The 22,713-nt window shown below is 38.9% G+C and overlaps 1 protein-coding gene across 3 annotated transcripts in view; it reads right to left on the bottom strand.

The window, feature by feature from the left end:
- Window positions 1-2,137: 2,137 nt before the first annotated feature.
- B3GALT1 (beta-1,3-galactosyltransferase 1) overlaps window positions 2,138-22,713 on the bottom strand; it is a 180,014-nt gene continuing 159,438 nt past the window's right edge. For all 3 annotated transcript variants that reach the window (XM_063400571.1, XM_063400569.1, XM_063400570.1), the window contains 3 exons: window positions 13,682-13,754; window positions 7,518-7,556; window positions 2,138-6,941 (listed from right to left, as the gene is read on the bottom strand). In XM_063400571.1, coding sequence (XP_063256641.1) covers window positions 5,732-6,712 — 981 coding nt within the window. In that variant the 5' untranslated portion in view covers window positions 6,713-6,941; window positions 7,518-7,556; window positions 13,682-13,754 and the 3' untranslated portion in view covers window positions 2,138-5,731. The remainder of the gene's footprint in view (window positions 6,942-7,517; window positions 7,557-13,681; window positions 13,755-22,713) is intronic.

The following is a 22,713-nucleotide window of genomic DNA, read 5'->3' on the forward strand; positions in this document are numbered from 1 at the left end:
AGGAAATGTACCACATTGAAGCAGATTAAAAGTACAGACGAACAGAGCAAGGCTAAGTGACATTTATAAATCAAGAAAAAAGCTTGTAATGATGCTCCTTCCCCCTTGCTTTTACTGCTATCCTGAGGTACCTGGAGGTCCCATCTCTCTTTAAAGAAAGGTGTCATGTTAGAAAACAGGCCAGAGAAAGGAATTCTTAAAGAAAAAAGGGATACTTGATAGATGCAGATAAGGTAGGTGTTAGCCAGCACACCTCGGGTTTGGGGTGTTTGCTTCCCCCAAATAAAAGTTGTCTGCATTACAAAACCACTGCACTTAATTCTGTCCAGCTTGTTATGTAACGCTGTCTTTGCAGAGTAAGTGCTCAAGGATAAATCTTGCATGACAAATAAATACCTCTTGCTCTTGGCTCTGTCAGGCGAGGCAGAGATATAATGTAGATGCAGCTAATATGCAGACCTAGCAGAAAAATGGATTTTTTTCTTGTGTTTGGCAAGTCATCAGAGGAGATACTTGACACAACTTAATTGCGGGTGTGGGTGAATAAATAAGGTACATGCTTTCTTTTTTTTTTCTCCCCAGATGACTCCTCTTCTTCCACTTCATAAATTTGTATTTTTAACAGGAGAAAAGGAAGCAGATGCTATTCAGTACAATGTTCCATGTCATATAGATCTCCTTTTTTTGATGCATCACTGCTGTAATAGGCCAGTGTCAGCACTTTTAAGAAGGTTTTCTACATACTACTTTCACTTAGGGCAGTGCAAATTTCTCTGGAAAATCTATGAGAATCAATTAAGTAAATGAGAAAATAGAATGCTGGTAATTGAGATAATCAAGCTACATGAAATCTACCCTACAAGTGCTAATATCTGCATATCTCCAAGCTGTCTATTAATTAAACACCATGTAAGTGTTGCAATTAGACTCAGGCTGCTTTGGTGAAAGCAAGAGAGATGAAAACGATTGGAGGGCTTTTACTGTATGTGAAACTCTTGGTTGGCTTAAAGCATCTGATTTGTAAGGTTGCTGTGTTGCTGCAGACACTCCTGGGATGCCTGAGGACTCCTTTGCAGGCTTCAACTACTTCTGGAACAGGAGACCCAAGGAAATACACTTTGGTTTGCAAAAGCTACCTTTCTTCTCAGGGATGGGGTTATTTTCCCCTCCATTTCATGAATGTGTATTGGATATTGAGCTCTAAAGCCAGTGGAAAAGAGGTTAGACACTTAGTTCTATGTAGGAAACTGCAAAGGGGAAAATGGGGAGAGAGGATTTTTTTCTGATGTTCTTACATGACAAGGGACTTCTTCCAACTTTTGTGTTAGTTTGGTTTTTTTCCTTTTATTTTGATATCAGGACCCTAGAGTTGCCCAGGCCTCCCTGAGAGACAGAACAGTATCTTAAGATATTTGTGTTTGGAGACAAAGGCTATGTGAGACTTACTGGGTAATCTGAGTGTACTGAGGCTATGATTCTTCATTTATTTTCTGGTGCTTGCAGGGTAGGGGGGAAGCAGAAGGCTCTGTCATGGTCACTGTGTGTCTATGAGAGACCAGGGAAAACCCCTTCCCTCTGTATGGGTGACCTGGGTGATCACACAGCAGCTTCAAACAACTTGGTTGTGGTTTTATGAGATGTGAGTTTCGGGACATTGCTCTTTTCCCTGTGTGTAGCTTTTGGTGGCTGCAAGCCCACATGCTAAGACACCATGCAAGTAGCAGAAGAGCCATGCTGAGGGTGTCAAAAGGCTTTGCCACCTTAGAATGGCCAAACCTGGGTCTCACTGCCTGGGGATGCCAAAGCAGCTGAACAGAGCAGAGCAGAGGATGAACCCATCTGCTCCCTTGGCAGATACTGCCAGGGCTGCATTGAAGTTCAGAAGCTTCAGATGCAGTAGTACATCTGACCTGGGTGGACATCAGCTTGATGAAGTTGCTGCAAAAATAAGGAACAAAAGCAGTGTTTTGTTTTGTTTTGTTTTGTTTGTTTTTTTCAGTTATTTTTAAAAAGCTGCTTTTACAGCACAATATTCTTCCTCATGGCAAAGGAGCCGATTCACTGACACTGTGTTTTCAGGTAACAGAATTTACATTTCTAGAAAGAAATTAAGAAGAAAACCTACAGGACACCCTCCATTTTTCACTTTTTTTTTATTATTTGACATTGATACAAAAAAATAGTATCTTGATTAGCAGCTTTGCTGGCAATCCCACAAAACTGTAAATAATACATTAATCTAAAAGAAAGCACTCCTACAGACACTATAGATAAAACAATATATACAATTTGGACAAATAAATACATAAGTACAACCAGTCATATATAATGATACACCTAGATTTCGGTTACTGTTGACAAGCTTTTCTAGTTAATTACACTCTTCATTTACAAATTGCCATTGCCATCTACATTAAAAATGACAAAAAAACTCGAAGAATCAAAATTGATACTTAACATTATTATTAGAAAATGTGGAAAATGAACCTTGAGGCTTCTGTTTACTCTCAGAGTTTCAGCAGAATAAAAAGAAAAAATGCTTTTGTGAAAAAAATCCTCCTAAAGAGAGGCACTCCCCCCCCAAGCTGCTTTGCTTAATGTGCTTTTTCTAGATGCATTTTGGAATCAAAATATGATTACAGTCACACTTTTGAAGTGACTAGAAGCCAGCATGTTTAACCATGTCGTCATTTGTCCCATGCCCAATGAAACAAAATGACCTTTAGGTAATGTAAATATTTTTTTGATCAAAGGAAGTCTATTGGAAACATTTGTTTCTTAACAGTGTCCCACATGGCACAAATACTACTAAGTTGAAGGGAAAACTGTCCCTATGAGTAGATGTATTGCTACCTTTCCATATGCAGGTTCCAATAGTGACATTTCTGAGCAAAGTGAAAACAAGAAATCTAAGTGTAACAAGTTAATGGAATATAATACCAGAAAATTATTAGAAGTAGAAAATTAGGATTTTTGTTGTGTTGTTTTAAACTTACTTGACAGCAAAAGAAAAATTATCTTGTACATTCAAAAGTTAGGGCACACATGCTTAAGGCTCTTGAAACACTGGACAAATATAATGCCTCACTCAGCTCCATGCATAACAGAATGCTACATAGCAAGCAGACTGGCACATATATACAGCTGAATACAGCAGAAAATGCCTTAGAAATATGTACATCAGTTTCAAGATGAACATTTACATTTCTGTTGAAGGTCTATTTATAAATGACAGGGAATACACTTTTTCAGATACTATTTTCAAGATGTACCTTGCAATTGTTAATGCAGTCTACTTGTACTAGAAGTTCAAGGCTACCATGCTACTTGAGCCCTGAGGTATCTGGATTGGGAGCCCTGCTGTCCTCCTGGTTACTAACCCAAGGCCACAGAAGCATCAGCAGAAATAAGGCAACCAAATCCGGTTGTGGTTCAGAACCCCCAAATTACTGCACAGTGCAGAGGGATAGCAGAAGTGATTGCAGCCTGCGGGTTCAAATTTTTACAAAATATGTTCTGGGAAGGATGGCATCTGTGCTGTCTGATTTACCTAAGGGCTGGGGATAAATCCCACCCTCATTTCCATTCATAAACAAGAATATTATGGGACTTGGGTAAGGAAATCTGAACTTCACCGAATCACTGTGTTATGTATTCACTTATGCAATCAGTTGTACCTTGGAAGTCTGGATTTGATAGGGCAGAGCAGCTTTAACAAGGACTAGATCAACAAGGGAAGGGTAACTCTTAATTATGCTGCAAGAGATTTAGTGTTTTTATAAAAATGACTGCAGTTTTGGTTTGAGTTATTTTTATTTATGAAGGGCACACAAGCTCCTGTTAACAGTAACCCCTAGGCTGCCTGTTGTGTAGCTTCATCTTTAGATCTGACACAGATTTGCATGAGATGGCTCCTGCTAGTGACTTAAAAGCCAGGAACACTTTACCTTATTTACAAGTAGTTTCTTTTGAAATGATAGTGCTGCATCTGTGAACAAGACTAACAATTTGCCATGGAACTGCAAACCTTTTAGGGTAGCATCTTCATTCCTCTGCTGTGAAGTGCTGTGTACCTCTATGGCAAAATCAGGCCAAAGTTTCCCTTTAAATTTTTCTTCAGTTAATTTCTGACAACTTTACAGACATTCTGATTAACATACAGAATAAACAGTTTTGCATATGTTACACATAATGCCAGCTGCAATGAATGAGACTTTGTGTGTGCTGAGGACGGTGTGAGTAATCTACAGCTGATAATAGATCTGGTGAGTTTTGGTTTTTTGTAACTTGTGTGTGAGATCTTCATTCCAAGTTATTTGCTGAGCAATATCATATTTACCTCTTTGTTATCAGGTGATACTGAATAGAGTTGGCCTGAATTTATCAAAGAGTTTTCATGACATTTCATGAACATTCATATTCAAAATACATATAAGCATGTTATGAAACTTGAATAAATCTTTTGTACTTGATTTCTGTTGCATGTCCAGGAGATCTTCTGAGTGGGACCTCAGTGCATATTGACTACGATGAGTAAACTGAGAATTTTAAAAGATTTTTAAAAAGGCTAGGATTTGGGAAGTTTTAATAGGTTTTTCTTTAAAAGCCCTCTGTTTTGCTGTGAAATTTGTACATAATTATATACCCTGTTGTCCAATCAACAGAAAATTGATTGCATTCTTTTATTGGACCAAATTCCTCTTTTCTACACCATTAAAAATCAGTTAGACTCTTGTTCCTATATGTACAGCAGCAAAAAGTAAAGCTTCCCCTTAAAAAGCTGCTTTTGTGTTACTTGTTTTTAGGGAAAACGTGCACTGACTGATGTTGAAGAAATGTGCTGCTTATTGACACTTTTCACATTCAGTATGATTACATATTGCTATTCAAGATGTTGAATGGAGAATCCATTGATACTAATGAGAGACATTGCCTTGCTTTGAAATTGAAAGTTAAGATATTCATGCTTTTCTCATATATTTTAAAGATATTTTTCATACAGCTCCCCTCTTATTTCACCTACAAATTCTACTTAATTTTTAAATTGTGTTACATATTTTATGGGCTATTTTAGGAAGTGTAAAGAAATGGGTTATTCTGAAATAAGTTAAAGAAATACCATTTGGTGGATGAAAGTATATTTCAGTGTGTGAGTTTGTTTCTAAGGCCAATGAAACTTTGATGTTCTTACCTGTCTAAATTCTGTTGTTACACCGTTAGTAAGCTATTTGGGAATTGCACACATATTATAAAATACACATGTCAAAGTAGGTATATAAGTTCAGTGCAAATGTATGCTGCTTAATTTATTAACAAGGCTCTAAATAGAGATGATTGTAGGGTGTCAAAAGAAGAATAAAAGTGTGTTTGTAATTCTTCATTTATTAGATCCTGGTCTAATCTTAGAGGCTGGGGTTTGAATTGTTAAGCAGCTCATAATAGTTTATTACTGTCCTTTTACACACAGATGCAAGAATGGATATGTGCAATAGATGATAATATACAAAATCTGAGATTTGACTCTATATCCTTTCAGTTGGCATAATGTCCTTATGAAAAAGAGCCTGAAGTTTGTAAACCAGTAGTCAAAGCGAGAATGAAAAATCAGTCATTAAAAATCCTCTCACAGTTAATATTCCACAGTTTAACCTGTAAATAAGCAGATCACTTTGTCAAAAAATAACCAAACTCAACCGAAATCTAAAAAAAGGTATTTACAGCTGTAAAAATCTTAACATCTAAGATGTTTCTTGCTGGACATGTCATTCCAAATTCTGTGCATTTCTTCTGGTGTTATCTGGTGCACCGTGATCACCCTGCGGTACCTGCACAAGCTGTAGGCCATTTTCCAGTGATTGAAGCCACTGTTTTGGAAGGGGTGAATGCCCAGCTTCCGAAGGCAGAGTCCAACGTACACATCTTCTAGATGAAGAAGTCTGGTATGAAGGGAGGTTTTGTAAATCAGTTCTGCTACATCAGCTGAAAAAATGTAGCCAGTGCCTGAACAGAAGGGTGGGTAATTGCTGTCGGGATACAAATCTCTGGGCATGTACCACTTACTGCGAACATCTCTGATTGGTCCTCCGTTTATAACATAACCTGTGAAGTACCTTCTCCTTGGCTTGGTGTTAGGTTTGAGCAGCTTATAAATAAGATTGTCCATATTTACAAAAATATCACTGTCTGTCTTCATAACGTACTTTGCTTTTGAACAAAATGTTGCTACCCACCTCATCCCCATCAACGTTTTCAGAGTGAGGTTATGGTAAGAGTCGATAAAATCTTCCACAATAATGTCATGAAAAATTTGGCTTTCTTGCTCTACCATTTGATTTAACACAGGATCTGCATTTTTCCCAAGAAGAAATAGTGTGGCGATTTTAATTCCTTTAAAATTGTTTTCATCTCCCCACGTTTCTCGAATGGCTTGCCTCGCGTCAAACTCTTTGTGAGTTGTACTGATAAGAATGACCAAGAACGGGGCGTTCTTCTCACATTTGTTGGGTTCGTTGATAAGGAAGTCAAAGGAATGTGGATTTATAGGTCGAGTTCTTATGTTGCCAAAGGAAACATTTTTTCTGGCTATGGATATGCTGCTGACCTGTCTGTGGCCCGTGTAGGAAGAAGTAGGACGAGTTATACTTAAGTACCAGAGAGCGCTTGCCCAACAAACTACTGTCAAAATATATAAACATGAGACCTTTGAAGCCATTGTTCCTCTAGCTCTTCTATTCCGTGTGATGAACCAATAGCCTTTGTAGTGTGAGTGCACCTGTGTCCTGGAGAGGCAGCATATTACTAATGAAACTTGAAAGTTCGATACAGGAAAGCAACTCTGTAATCATTCATGGATCTCAAATAGGAGCTATTAACCCTGATGATACTCAGCTTTTCTTCTTTTACTAGCAGCAGCTTCCATTTTGTGGAATTTTCTGTTATTTCTGAAAAATATGAAGAAAAATTTTCCATTGCGATACCATAAAAACCTAGGGCATGAAAAATGAGCTTATATATGGTTGGCCATTAACAAGCTAAGTGTCTTAATGTGCTTCTCAGATATTCCTTTTTTCATTATGAGATACCAAAATACAATATAGTGTACTGGAATAGGGCAGTGTAACTGAGGTAACACCTTTATGATTGGTAGTTTCTCACAGATGGTTTTATATAAAAGAAGATAAGCAGGCACAGCATGTTGAACATTTAGATAATTTTTAAAGTATATGAATATAATTTTATGATGTGTAGCATTTTTTTGCTTCTTAGCATTTCTTCTGGCCAATCTTTCAAAATGTGCTGCAGAACATTTTAAAATTATTTAAAGAATGAAAAATAGTGTCCATTGTTCTAGGATTGACAGCATCTGTGGCAGCTATGCACACAAACACTTATAAATCTAATTTGGTCTAAATGTTAATATGTGTCCCGCTAACAAGAACTTGCTCTGGTGGAAATCAGACAGAATGGAACTGCTTGGGAAAGGTACAGAAGAGAGAGATATATGTATGTTGTCTTACCCATATAAAGATCAGCACTTGAGTAGACTCCATAAAAGTCTAAAAATAAATTAACACAAGTTATTCTTGTTGGCTTCCTTCTCCTCTCCCCCCAAACCAATCTTTCCATGAGCAAATATAATTTGTGAAGCATGTAAGATAAATCACGATGGTGGCTTAGTACTGGTGATACTTCACTGGCTGGTGTGCAGAGTTTCCTGCCTGGACAGGGTTCTGGCACTGGCAGCCCTATCCTGGGCTGTTCCAGTCTTGCCTCCAGCATCAGGTAGTTTTGAGACTTTCCTGGATCAAGGAGATGTGCCAGCCCTGAACCTTCCATTGCTTTTGGCAATTTTGCTGGGAACCAGTTCTATTTATCATCATTTTGTGGAAATGAGACAGCTGCCCCAAGCCTGCCAGCTCAGTGCTGACTCCTCCAAAGCAAATCAGTAGCTGGGGAGTGCCTGTAGGCCCCACCTGCCTGAGTTTTACTGTTGTGTTACTTCAGAGCTGAAGGATAGTAGAAGCATGCAACTGGGGAGCTTTTTGCAAGAGTCTTGGAAATATTTAACATTTACTTTGGCTAGAACAAAATGTGTATTCAGCTAGAAAGATAGAAGCCTTGTCTTAGAAACATCTTCTCTGATTTCACACCACTGACACATTGCAGTCAGACCACCCTCTAGGCAGCCATTGGAATGAAAGGACTGTTAGGTACACCCTGTGCCATGACTTCACACTGAGGTTTAGGATCAACAGAGAAACAACCTGAACATTTGCTAAATCCGTACAGACTGTAATCTCCTTATAAATTCTTACAGCTAGTACTGTCCTTATTACACGCACTTTTAATTATTTAATGACAGGAACTTGCATGCTGCTCTTCCCTTTCACAAAATAGAGTAATGTGAATTTTTTGGCTTCAGAGCTTCATCACTTTAAATTGGTTTTGCCCTATAACTGGGACAATTCAATGAGGTAGAGGTGGGCTGTGATCTCCTTCATTGCTTGTCACAGGGCTCAGGGTTGGCAGTCTTTTCCCACCAAGCAGTACCAGCAAGTGTTTAGGAGCAGTGCATTTAAGTGAGAACTTTAATTGCTCCACAGGGCTGCAGAACACAATGATCTTGGCAGGGCAGACTCATATCCATCCTTGTAAATAAATGTGGTTGTGATAAATATATACATGCACAGGTGCTACTGTGATGTCCAGAGAGGGGATGTATCCTGCTTTAACAGCCTGCTGTGATACAGTTCTGAGAAAGGCAAAACCCATCTCTGATATGGTAGATTGGTTTTGTTTCTGGCTTCGCTGTGAAGGTCTGCTAATGCTCCCACTGGAAATGCCAGTGAGCAAAACCACCAAGTGCAAAAAGCCATAATGTAATGAAGAGACCAGAGTGTAAAGTCTAGAAAACTGCATTACTAAAGAAAGGACACAGCAGTCATGGATTGGAGCTGTAGAGCGAGAGATACATAGGTCACTGTGTTTAATGGACCTCCAGCATTAAGATCTCACAAAGTGTAATATTCTGCATATGATGTATTTTTAAGGAAACTATATATTGCACTATCTAAAAGTGTATGATGTTCTACATCTTTTCTTTCATAAGGGCAGGTGCATTAGTTACCATGAGCACTGTGCAGATACCTGAGGGAAAGGAAAATTGTAACCAATGCCTCTTACAAACTGCAAAATTACATAAAATAGCTTTTCTGTCCAGCAGTGTCATGGCTGTGATATCCAATCTCGTGTACTCTGAAAGGATTAGAAGCAATAAAAGCCCTACTCCATTTTGAAGAAAGATTCTGAGCTGTTCTCTCAGTTATGAAATCTATATGTAGTTTTGTGGGATGAATGCTTCTTATATTGGCCCTTGGATTGCTGTCTCTTGAAACAAATTTATCTTTTTCTGTTGTGTATTTGGTGGTGGGGTTTTGTTTACTTTGCCTTTTAAAAAGAAAAACTAGTTGAGATGGTGTGCTTTGGTTTGGAGTGTTTTACACCAACCCTGTAGAATTTTTGAGCAAAGTGCAAGTGAAGTGGTTAAGAGTGAGCAGGCTGTAGCTTTCCTTATGAATGAAATTTTAAATTTACTTATTTTTTAGGAAGATTGAGGGGAAGACCAAAATGAGAGCTCCTTCCTATTCCAGATCTTCTGAGGTGAATATGTTAAAATTACAGTTTATATTCCTTCTCTACTTGACCTTTGTGCTATACAAGAGGAAGAGATTTGAAAGAAAAGAGCATAAGCAAAATTGGTGAATAGTGCAAATGCAATACCAAATTAGCTGAGAAGTCTTGGTCTGTAATTTAGGTGAGATTGTTTTTCCTTCAGGACTGATCTCGCTGCTTCTTTGTAATATCACAGAGGGGCTGGATAAGTAGCTATGTTGTGTATTTTTTTGGCCCCAAGGCAAATAGTCCTACAGGTTATTCCTGGTAACATTGGTGCTGTCCAGTAATTTCAATAACGTGTAGCTTGCACGAGCATGAAAATACATAGCTTGATTAGGCAGGGAAATATGAACTAAGCAGTGAAATACTTACTTTGGGATGTTTTAGCAGTCAAGAATTTCAGAGATTGCCAAATTCTATTGTTAAAGATGATGCTAATTAATCAAGATCCTAAACAAGCACCTAACTCTGGCTCAGCTGCAACACAGGAATGATTCTAGGAATTTTGCAAAATTATTCACAGTATCAAAGTCTGTGACAGGAAACCTTTTTGTTGTCATGTGTTTGTGAACCTGAAACAAATTTACAGCCTTGTGGGACTTGTATATCAAGGATATGAAGTATAAGGAATGAAATAAGAGTGTAAAATGAATGTATTCAAACTATAGTTATTTAAAAATTTTGTGTTAATTACTCATTTGGAAAAAAGGAGGAATAAAATATGTGAACTAAGATCGCTGTCATCAGAATAATGACCAAAAGCACTGCAATGCCCACGTTACTGTACATCCTTTAGCACTTTGCCCAGAAGTTGTTCAGAATATTTTTAACCTCATCAATAGTAAATATTTCAAAAGTTGCCTTCAATATTTAAGTGTGTAGCAAATTCATTTATATATTGTATTTTAGTCCTAATGATGGATTCAGTATATCACTCTAAGGATGACTTTTTTTTTCATTATGCCATGATTTTCTTAAATTTTGTGTTGAATTTTGAAGACCTTCTAACCAGGAGGATATGGGATGTCACAGAGAGAGTGGAAAGCTTTTATCTGCTTTGGATTTTGTCTGTTGGAATAGACTATATCACATTTGGGGACAATTACACAGGCAAAGGAAGGTGTCACCTCCTTTCCTTTCTTCTTTGGAGTGAAAGAAAGCATTCTAGCAAGGCAGTAACAATATTTAAGCACTTGCACCCTTGTTTTTAAAATTGTTTTAATTCAGTCTGCCCCTTTTTCTAACCTGGTAATCATACTGCAAGTAATAAAATGCTCAAGCATTGAGGATAGACAATTGCAAAAAGCAAATGTTTAGCATGGTGTTTCTGTACTGTGCCACGGAGTTGTGCATTTAATTGCACGATTCACAGCTCATGCTGTGCACGCCAGAGAAACCAGCCGGCCGGAGCACGGAAAGCTGTACTGGGTAACTCCTGTAAGGAACTGTCTTGATGAGCACTGTATTTGCAGCAAACCTTTTATGAGCTGACTGCACAACAAGAATAATCCCCCAGATAATGAGCACTTTGGAGAATCTTGTTAACTGTTCATGGGCAATTTCCAGGCAGATGCCAAATGAGTTCAGCAAACGTTACTCGTCAGTGGCAATATTTTGCCAATATTTTGGAACACTGCTGTCTCTGCTGAGAGGCTGTTGATCTTTCTTTCAAGAAAGCCTGTCCTATGTAAGTGCAGTTGCATTAATGTGTCTAGATCACAGTGGCTGCCCATGATAGAAGGCACAGCTCCCGAAGCCTGGCTGGTTGTCACAGTTGGAATCGTGTTGTGTCATTGCTGCTGAGGGTGCTGGGTGCAGGCAGTCAGGATGCCGAGTCCTGGGGATGACCCAGGTGAGAAGCCAAGGGAGATCCCAGCTGTTCATCCTGACACCCAGGAGTCTGTTAGGCAGAGCACAACCGAGTCAAATTAACACTGAGCATCTCTGCCAAAATGTACCTTTTCCTTTCCCTGGAAAAAAGAGGGAGTGAAGTTGCTACATTGTTTAGTAAATGTAGCAAACTCTACTCATGTTCCCTGAAGAGACATTTTTGTAAGTTTTCTATGATCATGGCTCTCATCTGTATATAGACCAAGATGCTGAAATGTCTTCACCATTTATGAAATCCTTAAATTACCTAAGGAAAAGTCTGTGATTATTACCAAATCTTGTTGAGAAGATAATTATACTGAACATTAAGAACACATCTACATGGAAATTGGGGGATCTGTTATGTTCTATGCTGTATGTTTTCATAGTAATTTCTGGAGGAAATTTTGGACAGATGGCACAGGTGATTTAGCAGAAGATTGCAACCTCCTTTCTGGGAACTTAATTTAAAGTTTCCTAAATATTCTAAATGCTTATTCTGCCTGGATTTAATGGATCTGAAACCAAATCAGTGCTGCAGAGAAAGACCTTCTTCTCTATAACATTATGGAAAAGGGCTGTAACAGATGCAGAAGAGACAGTCTTGGGCTGAAGGGAGTAAAGTACAAGCATTCATTTCAGGTCCATGTTTTTTAGAAAAATAAATTCATCTATTTAGAAGGTTCACAGCTGTCATACATTAAAAGAAGCTGGCTTCCTTTCTCTTCCTCAAAGACAATGAGGACAAATATTTTTTGAATAATTTCTTGTTCACAAATATATTGATGATAGGCTTTACCCCAGGCAGCACCTGAATGTGAAAGCAAGTATTTGCACAAGTGCATATTCATACTAACAGTTCTCTTTTCATGAATGCTGATTTGCAGATAGCTTTTACTACTTTTTGTAGTTCATCATTAAACTGAAGAATGGATCCCTGGAAATAAATGTTGTATTTATAAATAATTTTTCAATATTTACTACCTCCTCCTAATGTGAACAAAAGGGAGGAATGTACTGTCTTTTAGGGAATTTTAGCAAAAGCTTCTATAGGGAAAATGAAAGTTGTAGAATTTTCAGCAAATGTGCCTGTGTTACTGAAACTTTCCTAATCTTTAAAGAGCTATTGTAGCCTTTTGAGAGTTAAATGTTGTCTACATTAAAGTAAATCTGTCTGAATGACTTTTCTGAATTTCCCACTTTGAGATTTTTCAATGAATCTATTGCTATAAAAAAAGGCTTTTCTCTTTATTTTGAAGAAGTGCTGAAACAGCCAACATAAAACAACTAAATGGCAGTTTCATTGCTTTTTTCTCATGTTTAAGAACAAATCATGCAACCTTTTTTTCTCAGCAAATAATCTTCAAGTTAAAAAGTAAAGAGTGTCCACCATTACTAAGCTGTGAAGTAAAATTTTCAATTGCAGACAATGAAACTGTTGAAAAAAATTTCTATGAATATTTGGATTAACAAAATGACCAGATTTACCATGAGTGCAGGGAATGGGATAGATTACTTGTTAGGAAATATGAGCTTGGCATGAAGGACCATTCTTTGGCTGACATTGTGTGGAGGTGGGATCTCAGTGTTGGTTTGAGCAGCTTTTCTCTCTGGCTTGGTTTCTGCATCAGAAGCATTATAGCTATAAATTCCCCTTCAAGTTTTGCAGATCAGGAAATATTTTCTATGCTGATTTTCCCCCTGCTTTCTCTGAGATAACCAGGGGGGAAAAAAGAGAAAGTATAATTTTGTAAAATCTCATTCACTTGACATTGAAATGGGGTTTTATCCAATTTGGCACATCTCATCATTACATTTTCAGTAGCCCTCTTTCTGTTTTGGTCATATTTTAAAACCAGCTTTCTCTGTCACAAACACACAATGGCTGTGACCACTTAGTCACTGGTGGTGTCACACAGCTGATTCCCTGTGGGGAGAGATGAAAGGACAGACCAGGCTGACCCAGGGACTGTCTCTACAATGGATTTCTAAAGTTTTAGCAAATCAACGGTGCTTGGTCAGGTACTAATCTAGAGTGATTATGAGCTAGATTTTGCTCAACTCAAAATAATACTACAACTTGAGACATGCCAGTCAGGTGTTCTGTTTGCTGTCATGCAGATTGCAAGTGATTTACCTGGAACCGGTGCATGGGAGTTCTGCTGCTGTCTTTAGTAGGAGGCCTTTTAATCATGTATCGTTTGCACTAACTAAAAGGGAGAGAAAAGAAATTAGTAACAGAAATTGAAAGAGCAGACTATTTTAAAGCAGAAATCTTATTATTTTCTTTATCTTTTTTTTGTAAATTACCCATGAGATGTCAAGGGCCAGATCTGTGCATTTTTCCCCATGAATGCTTTTCAGAAGCAAATTTAAAAACACTTTGTGGCTTCATGTTGTGATAGGTGATTTGTGATTGCATCAGTCATGTCCTGTTACATCAGTAATGTGTCAATTGCATCTCACTATGGTATAAACTGATGCAAATAGCATATTTCACTTTGGGTTATCATAGCCACAACTGGGGGGTTTTTGTGCTGTGTTCTGGTGTGAAATCTCACAGCAAGGTGTTCCTTAGCTCATGTCACCACCAAATTGTTTACATTTAGCGAAAGTTTAGGACAAAAAGAAAGAAAACAAGCTTTCAGTTTTTAAAAAAAGTCAAGGAGGAAACTCCTTAGAACTGCTTTAATACAGAATTTTTATTACTCATGAAACAATTATGCATAATTTCACAGAGTCCATGTCTTAAGTTACATTTAAGTAATAGTGTTTGAAATCAAGTGTACTGCTGCTATTGTCTTAACCTTCTTAAATGTCACTATTATGTTTCTTTTACATTCACAGTGATGCCTGTGAAACTGTGGTCTGAGTTATGACACCAAGAATAGCTGACAGTGGCCTTGATTATATAAATGCCTACCCTAGTGTCACTGCTTTTCTCAATTAATCTTTGTCAATAAAGGAGGAGTAGCAATTACGTGAAGACCAGAACACCTGAAATCACAGTGTCTGTGGTGATAACTCACCAAACTGGATAATGAATCTACTTGCCATAATTCACATGCTCTTGGGGCCATCAAAAAGAAAATACAAACAATTAAAGCTTTTGGATTTACTGGGAAAAGTCCTAAAATAGTTTTGAGCCTGCCCATTAAGGTATCAGTCATGATGCTTGAGGAACTTGGCTTTAACTTCATCAAAACTGGGGATGCTACAGGCTGGAAACAGCTATATAAAAATACATTGTTATAAACTCTTATTAATAGTCAGTAACTGGAAGGATTCCACAATATCTCAGGCATATCTGTACAGTACCTAGATTTATTGTAATGGTCGTGTATCTTTACATGTGATTGTTGGAGAGGTATTTCTTTTTAAGGCTGGAAACTAGATAGAATTCATATCATTTTCCCATTTTTTCCACAGCAGTGAGGCTAGAAAATTTTGTAGTTAGTGAATTTAGCTGATTATATAATAGCATAGATTCAACTCTTCTATTTAAGGAAAAGATTAGGTATTATCAGATGTCCAAGGAAAATGTTGGATACTTTGACACTATGTCTGTGTGGGTTTTTTTCTTTCTTTTCCCTGGAAATATTCTTCGTGTTGAGGAGGTCCCAGAGCCTTGACCTGTCCACACATGAACAGATTGCAGTACAGTTTTTCCCATGTTTACATTACAGTCATTAATGTGAAGCTATGTTTTGAAGCATTTGTCCCCATGAGCTGTTCATAAATCAAGCTTCAGGTTTCTAATTCCCATTGCAAAGTTGTGATAAATTTAACAGGCTGTTGCTTTTAAAATTGCATGTCTCTTACAGAACTGTAACTTAAAAAACCCCACAACCAAACAAATGTCTTTTATCTTCAACAAGCAAATTACCTATTCCCAGATATGTGAAAAACATTTCCTAGACATGCAATTTCTTGTTTTTCTTTTTGAGTTGGTTCGTCAGGACTGAGATGCCCCAGTTTATTGGGCTCTCCTGGTCAGGGCTTTCTGCAAGCTCTGCCCTAAGCCTGGCAGGGAGGAGCAGCTTCAGCTGTACCGGGGGCTGCCTGTGCCCCTGCCCTGGGCTCCCTCCCAGTGCCCACTGCCACACCGGGCACCTCCACCCGGCCTTCCCAAGAGTTACCCGGCAGAGCAGGGACAGGCCTGTTGGGAAGGTGGCACTTGCTTGCTCTTTGACTGAAAAGAAGTGGAACTATTGCCTTAATAACTGCCTTGGATGTTTGCCTTAAACCCCCGGAGCGGCGCTTTCCTGCGGAAGCCTTGGTGTGGCCACCAGGCAGCGCCGGGGCTCGCAGGCGCACTGACCTCAGCACAGCTCAGGCCAGCACTTCTGTCTCTTAGCTGTATGTAATTGCCTTAGAACAAAGAAAAAGGTTTCTTTCCACTTTGTCATAACTAAATGATAGATGAGGTTTCTCTCAGAGCTAAATCAAAACCTACTTTTATTGAGGATTGAACAAGAAAAATTTCTGCTGCAGAAGAGAGGGCATTGTTTTTGCAAAGCTGTTAACATTTGAGAGCAAGCTAGCATCAGACTCTTTCAGCTAGCACATATGGAGCATTTCACAGACATGACCCCAGACTATTTGTCAGCATTTAGTTTTCTGAAGTTTGCAGTTGAATAGATGGTTGAGCAATGTTACATTTAAACATTCACTGAACACAAGAGCCCATATCTCTTGTGGCATGATTTTAAAATGGGCTCATAATAACTAGAGTTTTCTGGATGAATCAAATAAAGGAGTGCATGCTGTAGTTATTTGGTAAATATATATCCTGGTGAAACCATGGGAGTAAACCTGTCCTCATTCTTCTACAATATTTCAAAAGTGCAGCAAATTGTGTCCTCAGCTGAGACACAAGTTTGAAAAATACTGTTTGGGGATCGTAAGTGGGTTGCTGCCTCCTTAGCTAAAATGAAAACCCATTCTGGGTTATCAGCTATGCCTAGGCCACTCTCTTGCTGAAAAAATGGTTTCTTTCTTTTTCTACTGTACCTCCATTACGAAAATTGTGAAAACTGTGTATTGATATCAGTTAAAGAAACTTGAGTGTCTCTGTAGGAAGCAATCAGTTAACAGCCTGTCCGTTTGTGCTCAGATCATATTTTAACCTGACTCCTGTGAGAATTGTTAAAAATTGAGGAAGTTTTCTTGCAAAGTATTATTGATGAATATTTTGTGAGAATTTCTTTGTTAATAACTCTTTTCTCCCAGCTGGGCAGAATATGGCTGATAACCTTAGGTATCTGATAAAGCAGCAGGAAGAACTGCATTTTGGTAAAAAGTAAATCTGAATCCCTGTTTCAACTTACTTTAATCACTTATGTCATTAGAGATGTCCTTCATATGTACTTTAAAAGCTTTCACTAGGGAACGTAAATTTCAGATCCCAGATATCTCTGTGAGTAGTCAGGAATACAAAATGATTTTGTACCTCTTTGGGCATTGTTAATTAGGGGTATTTGCAGTGTCTGGTAACTAGGAGAATAGTTAAACAAACTTCTTCCTAATGTTTGTGCATATGTGTTTGTCTGTCTGTCACTAAATGCAACAGGGGCCATTTCTGTGGGCTCATTATGCTGACAGCACACTCTGCTTTCTCTTTATCCTACTGTGACTAAGGAAGCGTAGCCAGAACTTCCCAGAATAATTGGAAACTCTTCAGTTGGCTTTTCCACCTGTAATTGCATTGTCTGTAGTGGGCTGATGTAGATATAAATGTAGACTCATTTGTCCATACTGAAGGACTTCTCAAAACAAAGACCAAGAACTGTTATATAAAAGATGACCTTAAGTTATTCAGGACTGAAAAGCAGGGAAAACAGTCTTGCTCCTCTGTATTGACTCTTCCTGAAACACTGCTGTGATACAGGTAAAGTGTGTGATTACAGGACTGCTCCAGACAGGGTTATGCAGCAGTTTGTACGCTGAGTTGCTCAATGTTTTCTGTTCTGACTCATGGCCCTGCACAGGACACTGCCAGAGTCACACCATGTGCCTGACACCATTGTCCAGATGTTTGTTCAGCTTGGTCAGGCTTGGTGCTGTGAGCACTTCCCTGGGGAGTCTGTTCCAGTGCTCAGCCACCCTCTGGGTAAAAACCTTTCCTTGATATCTGAACCTGCCCTGACTCAGCTTCATGCCGTTCCCTTGGGTCCTGTCACTGGTCCCGAGAGTGAAGAGGCTGATGATTGCCTCTCCAGTTCCCCTCAGGAGGGTGTTGAAGACCACAGTGAGGTTTCTCTGCTTTGGTGTCTTGTGCCTTGATTCTGATGCAGCTCAACAGACAAAATTTTCTTTTTATCACCCACTTTACTTTGGGATGTGTTGGCTTCTGCTAGGATAGGAATGTAGTGCACTACTGATAGAAATCAACTTTGTGAAGCAATAAACAGTAAATATGTTCTGTCGCTATGCCCAGGGGAATAATATCAAACCTTAGTTATCCATGTGTTCGAGGCCAAGCCTTAAGAAAAAAGAGGATACATGAATATACAGTGTAAAAATATGGATTGCTTCTCTTCACTCTCCATCTGTGGACCTTCAAGAGCTCTATAAACACAAGCTCACTGAGCAGCTGTATACCCCAAGGAGGCAGATAATACAGTAATAAAATATGCCAAGCAACTTAAGGGTCCAAATCTTGATACATACCTCAGGGTTGTAAGAATTAAATAGAGTAGTTTTAACAGAGACATTCTTCTGGGAGACTTTTTCTTATAGAAGCAGCATAAAATCAAACTCCCCTTTTGATAATTTTCCAGACTGCGGGCGTGCTTAGTCTTTGAGCAGAATCAGAAGAGATTGCTATATAAATAATGTGAACCTAGACCTATGGAGGAAGGTGTTTGGCTCATAAGGTGGCTGGAAACAACAGGGCTTGTTTCAACTCTTGTGTAGGGCTCCCTCAACATCCTAAACCTTTTTCTCACTTTTAGCAGTCTCCTTTCAGCATTATTTCAATCTGAAAGACCTCTTGAACAAAAGAGATTTTAAAGAAGTCTGCAGTCTTTGCTTCCATTTATTTCCTGGCTACTCTGATACCAAAGACAGCATGAAGCGAAGGTGAAAAGAAGTGCAGTAAAGCAGCTGTTGGGCCAAGTGCTGTGGCATCACACAGGCTGTGGAAGGAGCCCTGCCTTGCTGTGTGACCAAGGGCTCGATGTGGGACTGTTCCATGACACAGCCACAGCCTGTCTCCACTGGCACTCCGCCATCAAGGAAGGAGGTGTGCTCAGATTCATTCTGCCCATGTGGAAAAAGGCAGAAACCATGAAAATGGATGCAAACGTCAGTAATGCTTTGTTCTGCTGCTGGGAGAAAAGGATTGGTATCCTGGCACTCTCAGGAAAGTAGGGCAAAAGTAGGGAGAGGCAAGTGATGTCTGGCTAAACCCTCCTGGGTACACAGAGAAAGACAGGCAGTCCTGCCTGGATTGCAGAGTGAAGCTTTCCCACAGGAAATGGTTCAAGGTGAGAGGAAGACAAACGATCTAAGTGTGCAAAATTTCAATTTATTCTTTAAAAACCTTTCTTGCTAGATGTAATGAAGAGTAATGCCACAAAACAAAGGTATGTAAATAATTTCTTGTTTGTCTTTTGTCTATGTGGTTACCAAAAGCTACCTCAGTACTTTTAATGAGAACTTCACTGCTTTGTTATTTTCTCACTCTTCCTTTGTGTTTTTCTTTGAAAAAAACAATTTCCCTGTCTGTATAGCTCAGAGTGTGTGTACTTTGCAAAGATGCTGCCATCTGCCATTTACTTTCTTTTCTGAGCTGTGATCTTAGACATAAATTTCAGGGAAGAGGAAGTCAAGTGGTTGAGTTTATTTTCCTTTTGTGTGAACAACAATGCAAATAATTCCAGAGCCAGGCAGTAAGGCTAACTGAAATGCCAACTGCAAATCACCTTTTCAGCGAGGCATTAATTTATTCTGTGAAAAATATGCTGGGTATGAAACTCCATTTCAGTTCCTCCTCCTGTGCATTTGGCTGGATCAATTAAGCTCCATATAGCAAGTTTTTGAGATCAAGTCAAATAATTTTGTACATTTTCTAGCCCTCATTCCAGATCGTTTTCCTCTCAGCCCCTTGCTGCACATGCCTCTGCAGCAGGCAGGGGAGCTGTGGTGGATGCTGCTGGACACATGGCAGGGCCAAGGCCACCTGTCCTTGGGTCACCCCAGGCTGCCACAGGCAACTCCTCACCTCCAGCCTGGACATGGCCCTCCAGAACTCAGGAACCCCTCAGTAGGCAGGGGATTAATGTTCCCCTCCTTAACAGGGAGAGTGAGAGCAGGAGAGAGGGGCTCATCTTGCTCCTTCTCAACTGCTTGTGCCTTGTCTTTGGAGATGAGTGCTTCAGGAGCTGAGAGAAATACTACATGAGACCAAGATGGAAAACCTTCATCTAGAAACCAGAGCCAGTGTGTCTGTAAGCCAGCACTGCCACAAAAATATCCATTAAGACTTTATGATAATTTTTAGTCTGATCAGTTCCCTGGTCAGATGTGCCTTATGGTCACACAAAAGCCTGGATCAGCACAGCCAAGGGGCATCCTCAGCTTGAAAAGAGGATGAGGCAAATCAGGGCAGACCTGTTTTCATGGCCGCACTCCTGCCTTAAACGAGTATTAGAGAGCTGAGGGCTCCCCTTATTCCCTTGGGAACTGTAGCAATAGCCCCAAGATTTCCTTATACAAGAGTAAGGCCAAGCACACAGCACCTTTCCTCTTGCATCAATTGCAAACAAGTAAAAAACCAAAAAGTTTTAACATGTCTGTTAAATATTTAGGTTTAAATTTCAGCAGTTACTGGAAAGTTTTGGCAAACAATTCAAGGACTTGTCGAGAATTAAGAAAAATACTCTCCCTTTAAAAACTTCATTTGTTTTCACAATGCCTAATGATCCCTTGGATCCTTTAACTCTCCTGAGATCACTCTGAAGTTAAACTGGAAACCTAATTGGATTTTAACAGGAAATCTGATCATGCATCTAGAAGCTTTAAGGGGTGTGAATAGAATAGCATTTGAGAATGCGCAGCTATTTTGAAGATTGATGTGATTTTCTGATTTTGACAGAAAATGAAAACATAGTGAGAGGCTGTCACAAGCCTCTGAATCAGCCAGCTTCTTCTTAGAAGCCAAAGACAGCTTGGCTCAGGTAGGCTATTCTCTCACACATGCCTTTGCCAAAGCAGAGTGTGTGCTGAGGCTTTTTTTGCTGTTGTTTTTTTCCTCCAGATGGTGTAATGAGGGATAGACTGCTGGTTGCTTGCCAAGGGTTGTACAATATCATGGCAGAATGCAATCCCAAGCTGCAGTTTTGAAGGCAGCATATCAATCACGTACTCATCAGGTTCCTATACTTCTTGCATGTGGGGTCAAACCTTTGTCATTGGGCCAAGCCTATTAACACGTTTAGTCCAAATGTTTTGAGAGTGACAGAATTTGGTATGTTTTCTCTCCAAATGTTGATTAAAGTGTCCACTGCTAGGAAGGTAAGAGCCAATATGCAGTTAATCCTTTTTAAAAATCTGTATCTCAAACCTAAATTGCTAAATCCCTCTGGTCAGCTAAAAATAATAGTACTTCCAGTTTGCCTGTGATTTTTCTCTATATACCTCTAAAGTAAAAGCAAGAGGTTAGTTACTTAGTCTCACAAATTATTTACCTTTATGGCTGTGGTTTGAAACAGATTGAGTTTTCAAGTTTTAAAAAATTTCCTGCACTTAAATGAAGTTATAATAATAAATAGAGCTAAAGATGAGGATTTTTTACTAAAGGGTGTGCAGTTTTTTGCCAGATTGATACATAAGTCTTCCTTCTGTTGACATGCATTTCCAAAAGAAACCTGATATTAATTGCACCTTCACTGGGTAACACAATGGCAAAATGATCCACCTTCTGGCTGTCAGGTCTTCGTGGGGATTAAATCATCTAGGAACAAAGTTATCCCCTGAGAGTAGTGCATACACACTATTTAGTCACTTGAGAAAACTTCCAATATAGATAGGATTAATGACCAAAACAGTGAAGTCAATCCACCTCGTTGTCTTTCAGATGTAACTTTATTTTTCATAAACCATTCTTGTTCTAGGTGTTCACTTGACCTTGCAGCAATCTAAGATACCCAAAGTGATGGTGACTTAAAATAAGTGCACTGGCATTTATGATAATAAAAACAATTTTAATATGGCAATATGCTGCCATTTTAACAAACTACTATAAGTAGTCTCTCCCTTGTAGCAGGAGAGGGCAGGATTAGTGCTGAATATAATTCTTTTAAAGACTTCAGAATGACAGCATGTATGAAAAACACACATAAGAAGATTGCTTTGCTATGAGTTATGAAGCATAGGAAAAAGTTCTCCAAAAACCATGATCTGTTTTTAAAAGTGACTTGACAAGTTAAGTATAAGTACGCTTGCTCTCCAATTTAGGCTGTTTGGAAGAAGCATGGATGAGATTTTTAGTGTCTTGATATGACAACAGACAAAATCTGCAATCACTCTTTAGGTGCCCAGTACACTGGGTGTATTTGGACCACCAAAAGTATTTTCTTCCTCAAGCAATAACAGATTATTATTCTGGCTGGCAAGAAATAACCTGTAAATTATATCTATATCTAGCATATATAGAAGAAAAGCCATCAGATAGTATCATACATGAAAAATTGGTTGCCTTGCTCTAGTAACAAAAAGTTTAGGCATAACATCTTTTAATTTGAGAAATGATGAAACCAGCAGTGGCAAGAATAACATTGCTAGTTTCCAAAGGTAGATATATTAGACTGAGAGATAGGTCATTTGTCAGCCACCCCTGCAGATAAGATGAAATGGAAGACAAAAACATTTGCTCAGTATCACAAAGCCAGAGACTGCAGCATTCCATGTCAGTATATAAGATTACATATTCTAAGGCATCTACCTCTTTTTCTGTATACCTCTAGAGACACTGAAGAAGGTCTCAAATTTCAGCATGCTCCAGCATCTCAAGTTCTGGAGGGAGAGAGAAATTGCAGGGAGTTGTCTTTATACAGCTGACATCTGTATCCTTGAATGCCATTCCTAATAATTCATAAATTAGACTTCTATCAAATAACAGTGCCCCTAGGCATCTGCTACTTTAAAACTGCCCTTCAGAGGGAC

Source organism: Prinia subflava, chromosome 6 (assembly GCF_021018805.1).
Source record: "Prinia subflava isolate CZ2003 ecotype Zambia chromosome 6, Cam_Psub_1.2, whole genome shotgun sequence".
Lineage (NCBI taxonomy): Eukaryota > Metazoa > Chordata > Aves > Passeriformes > Cisticolidae > Prinia > Prinia subflava.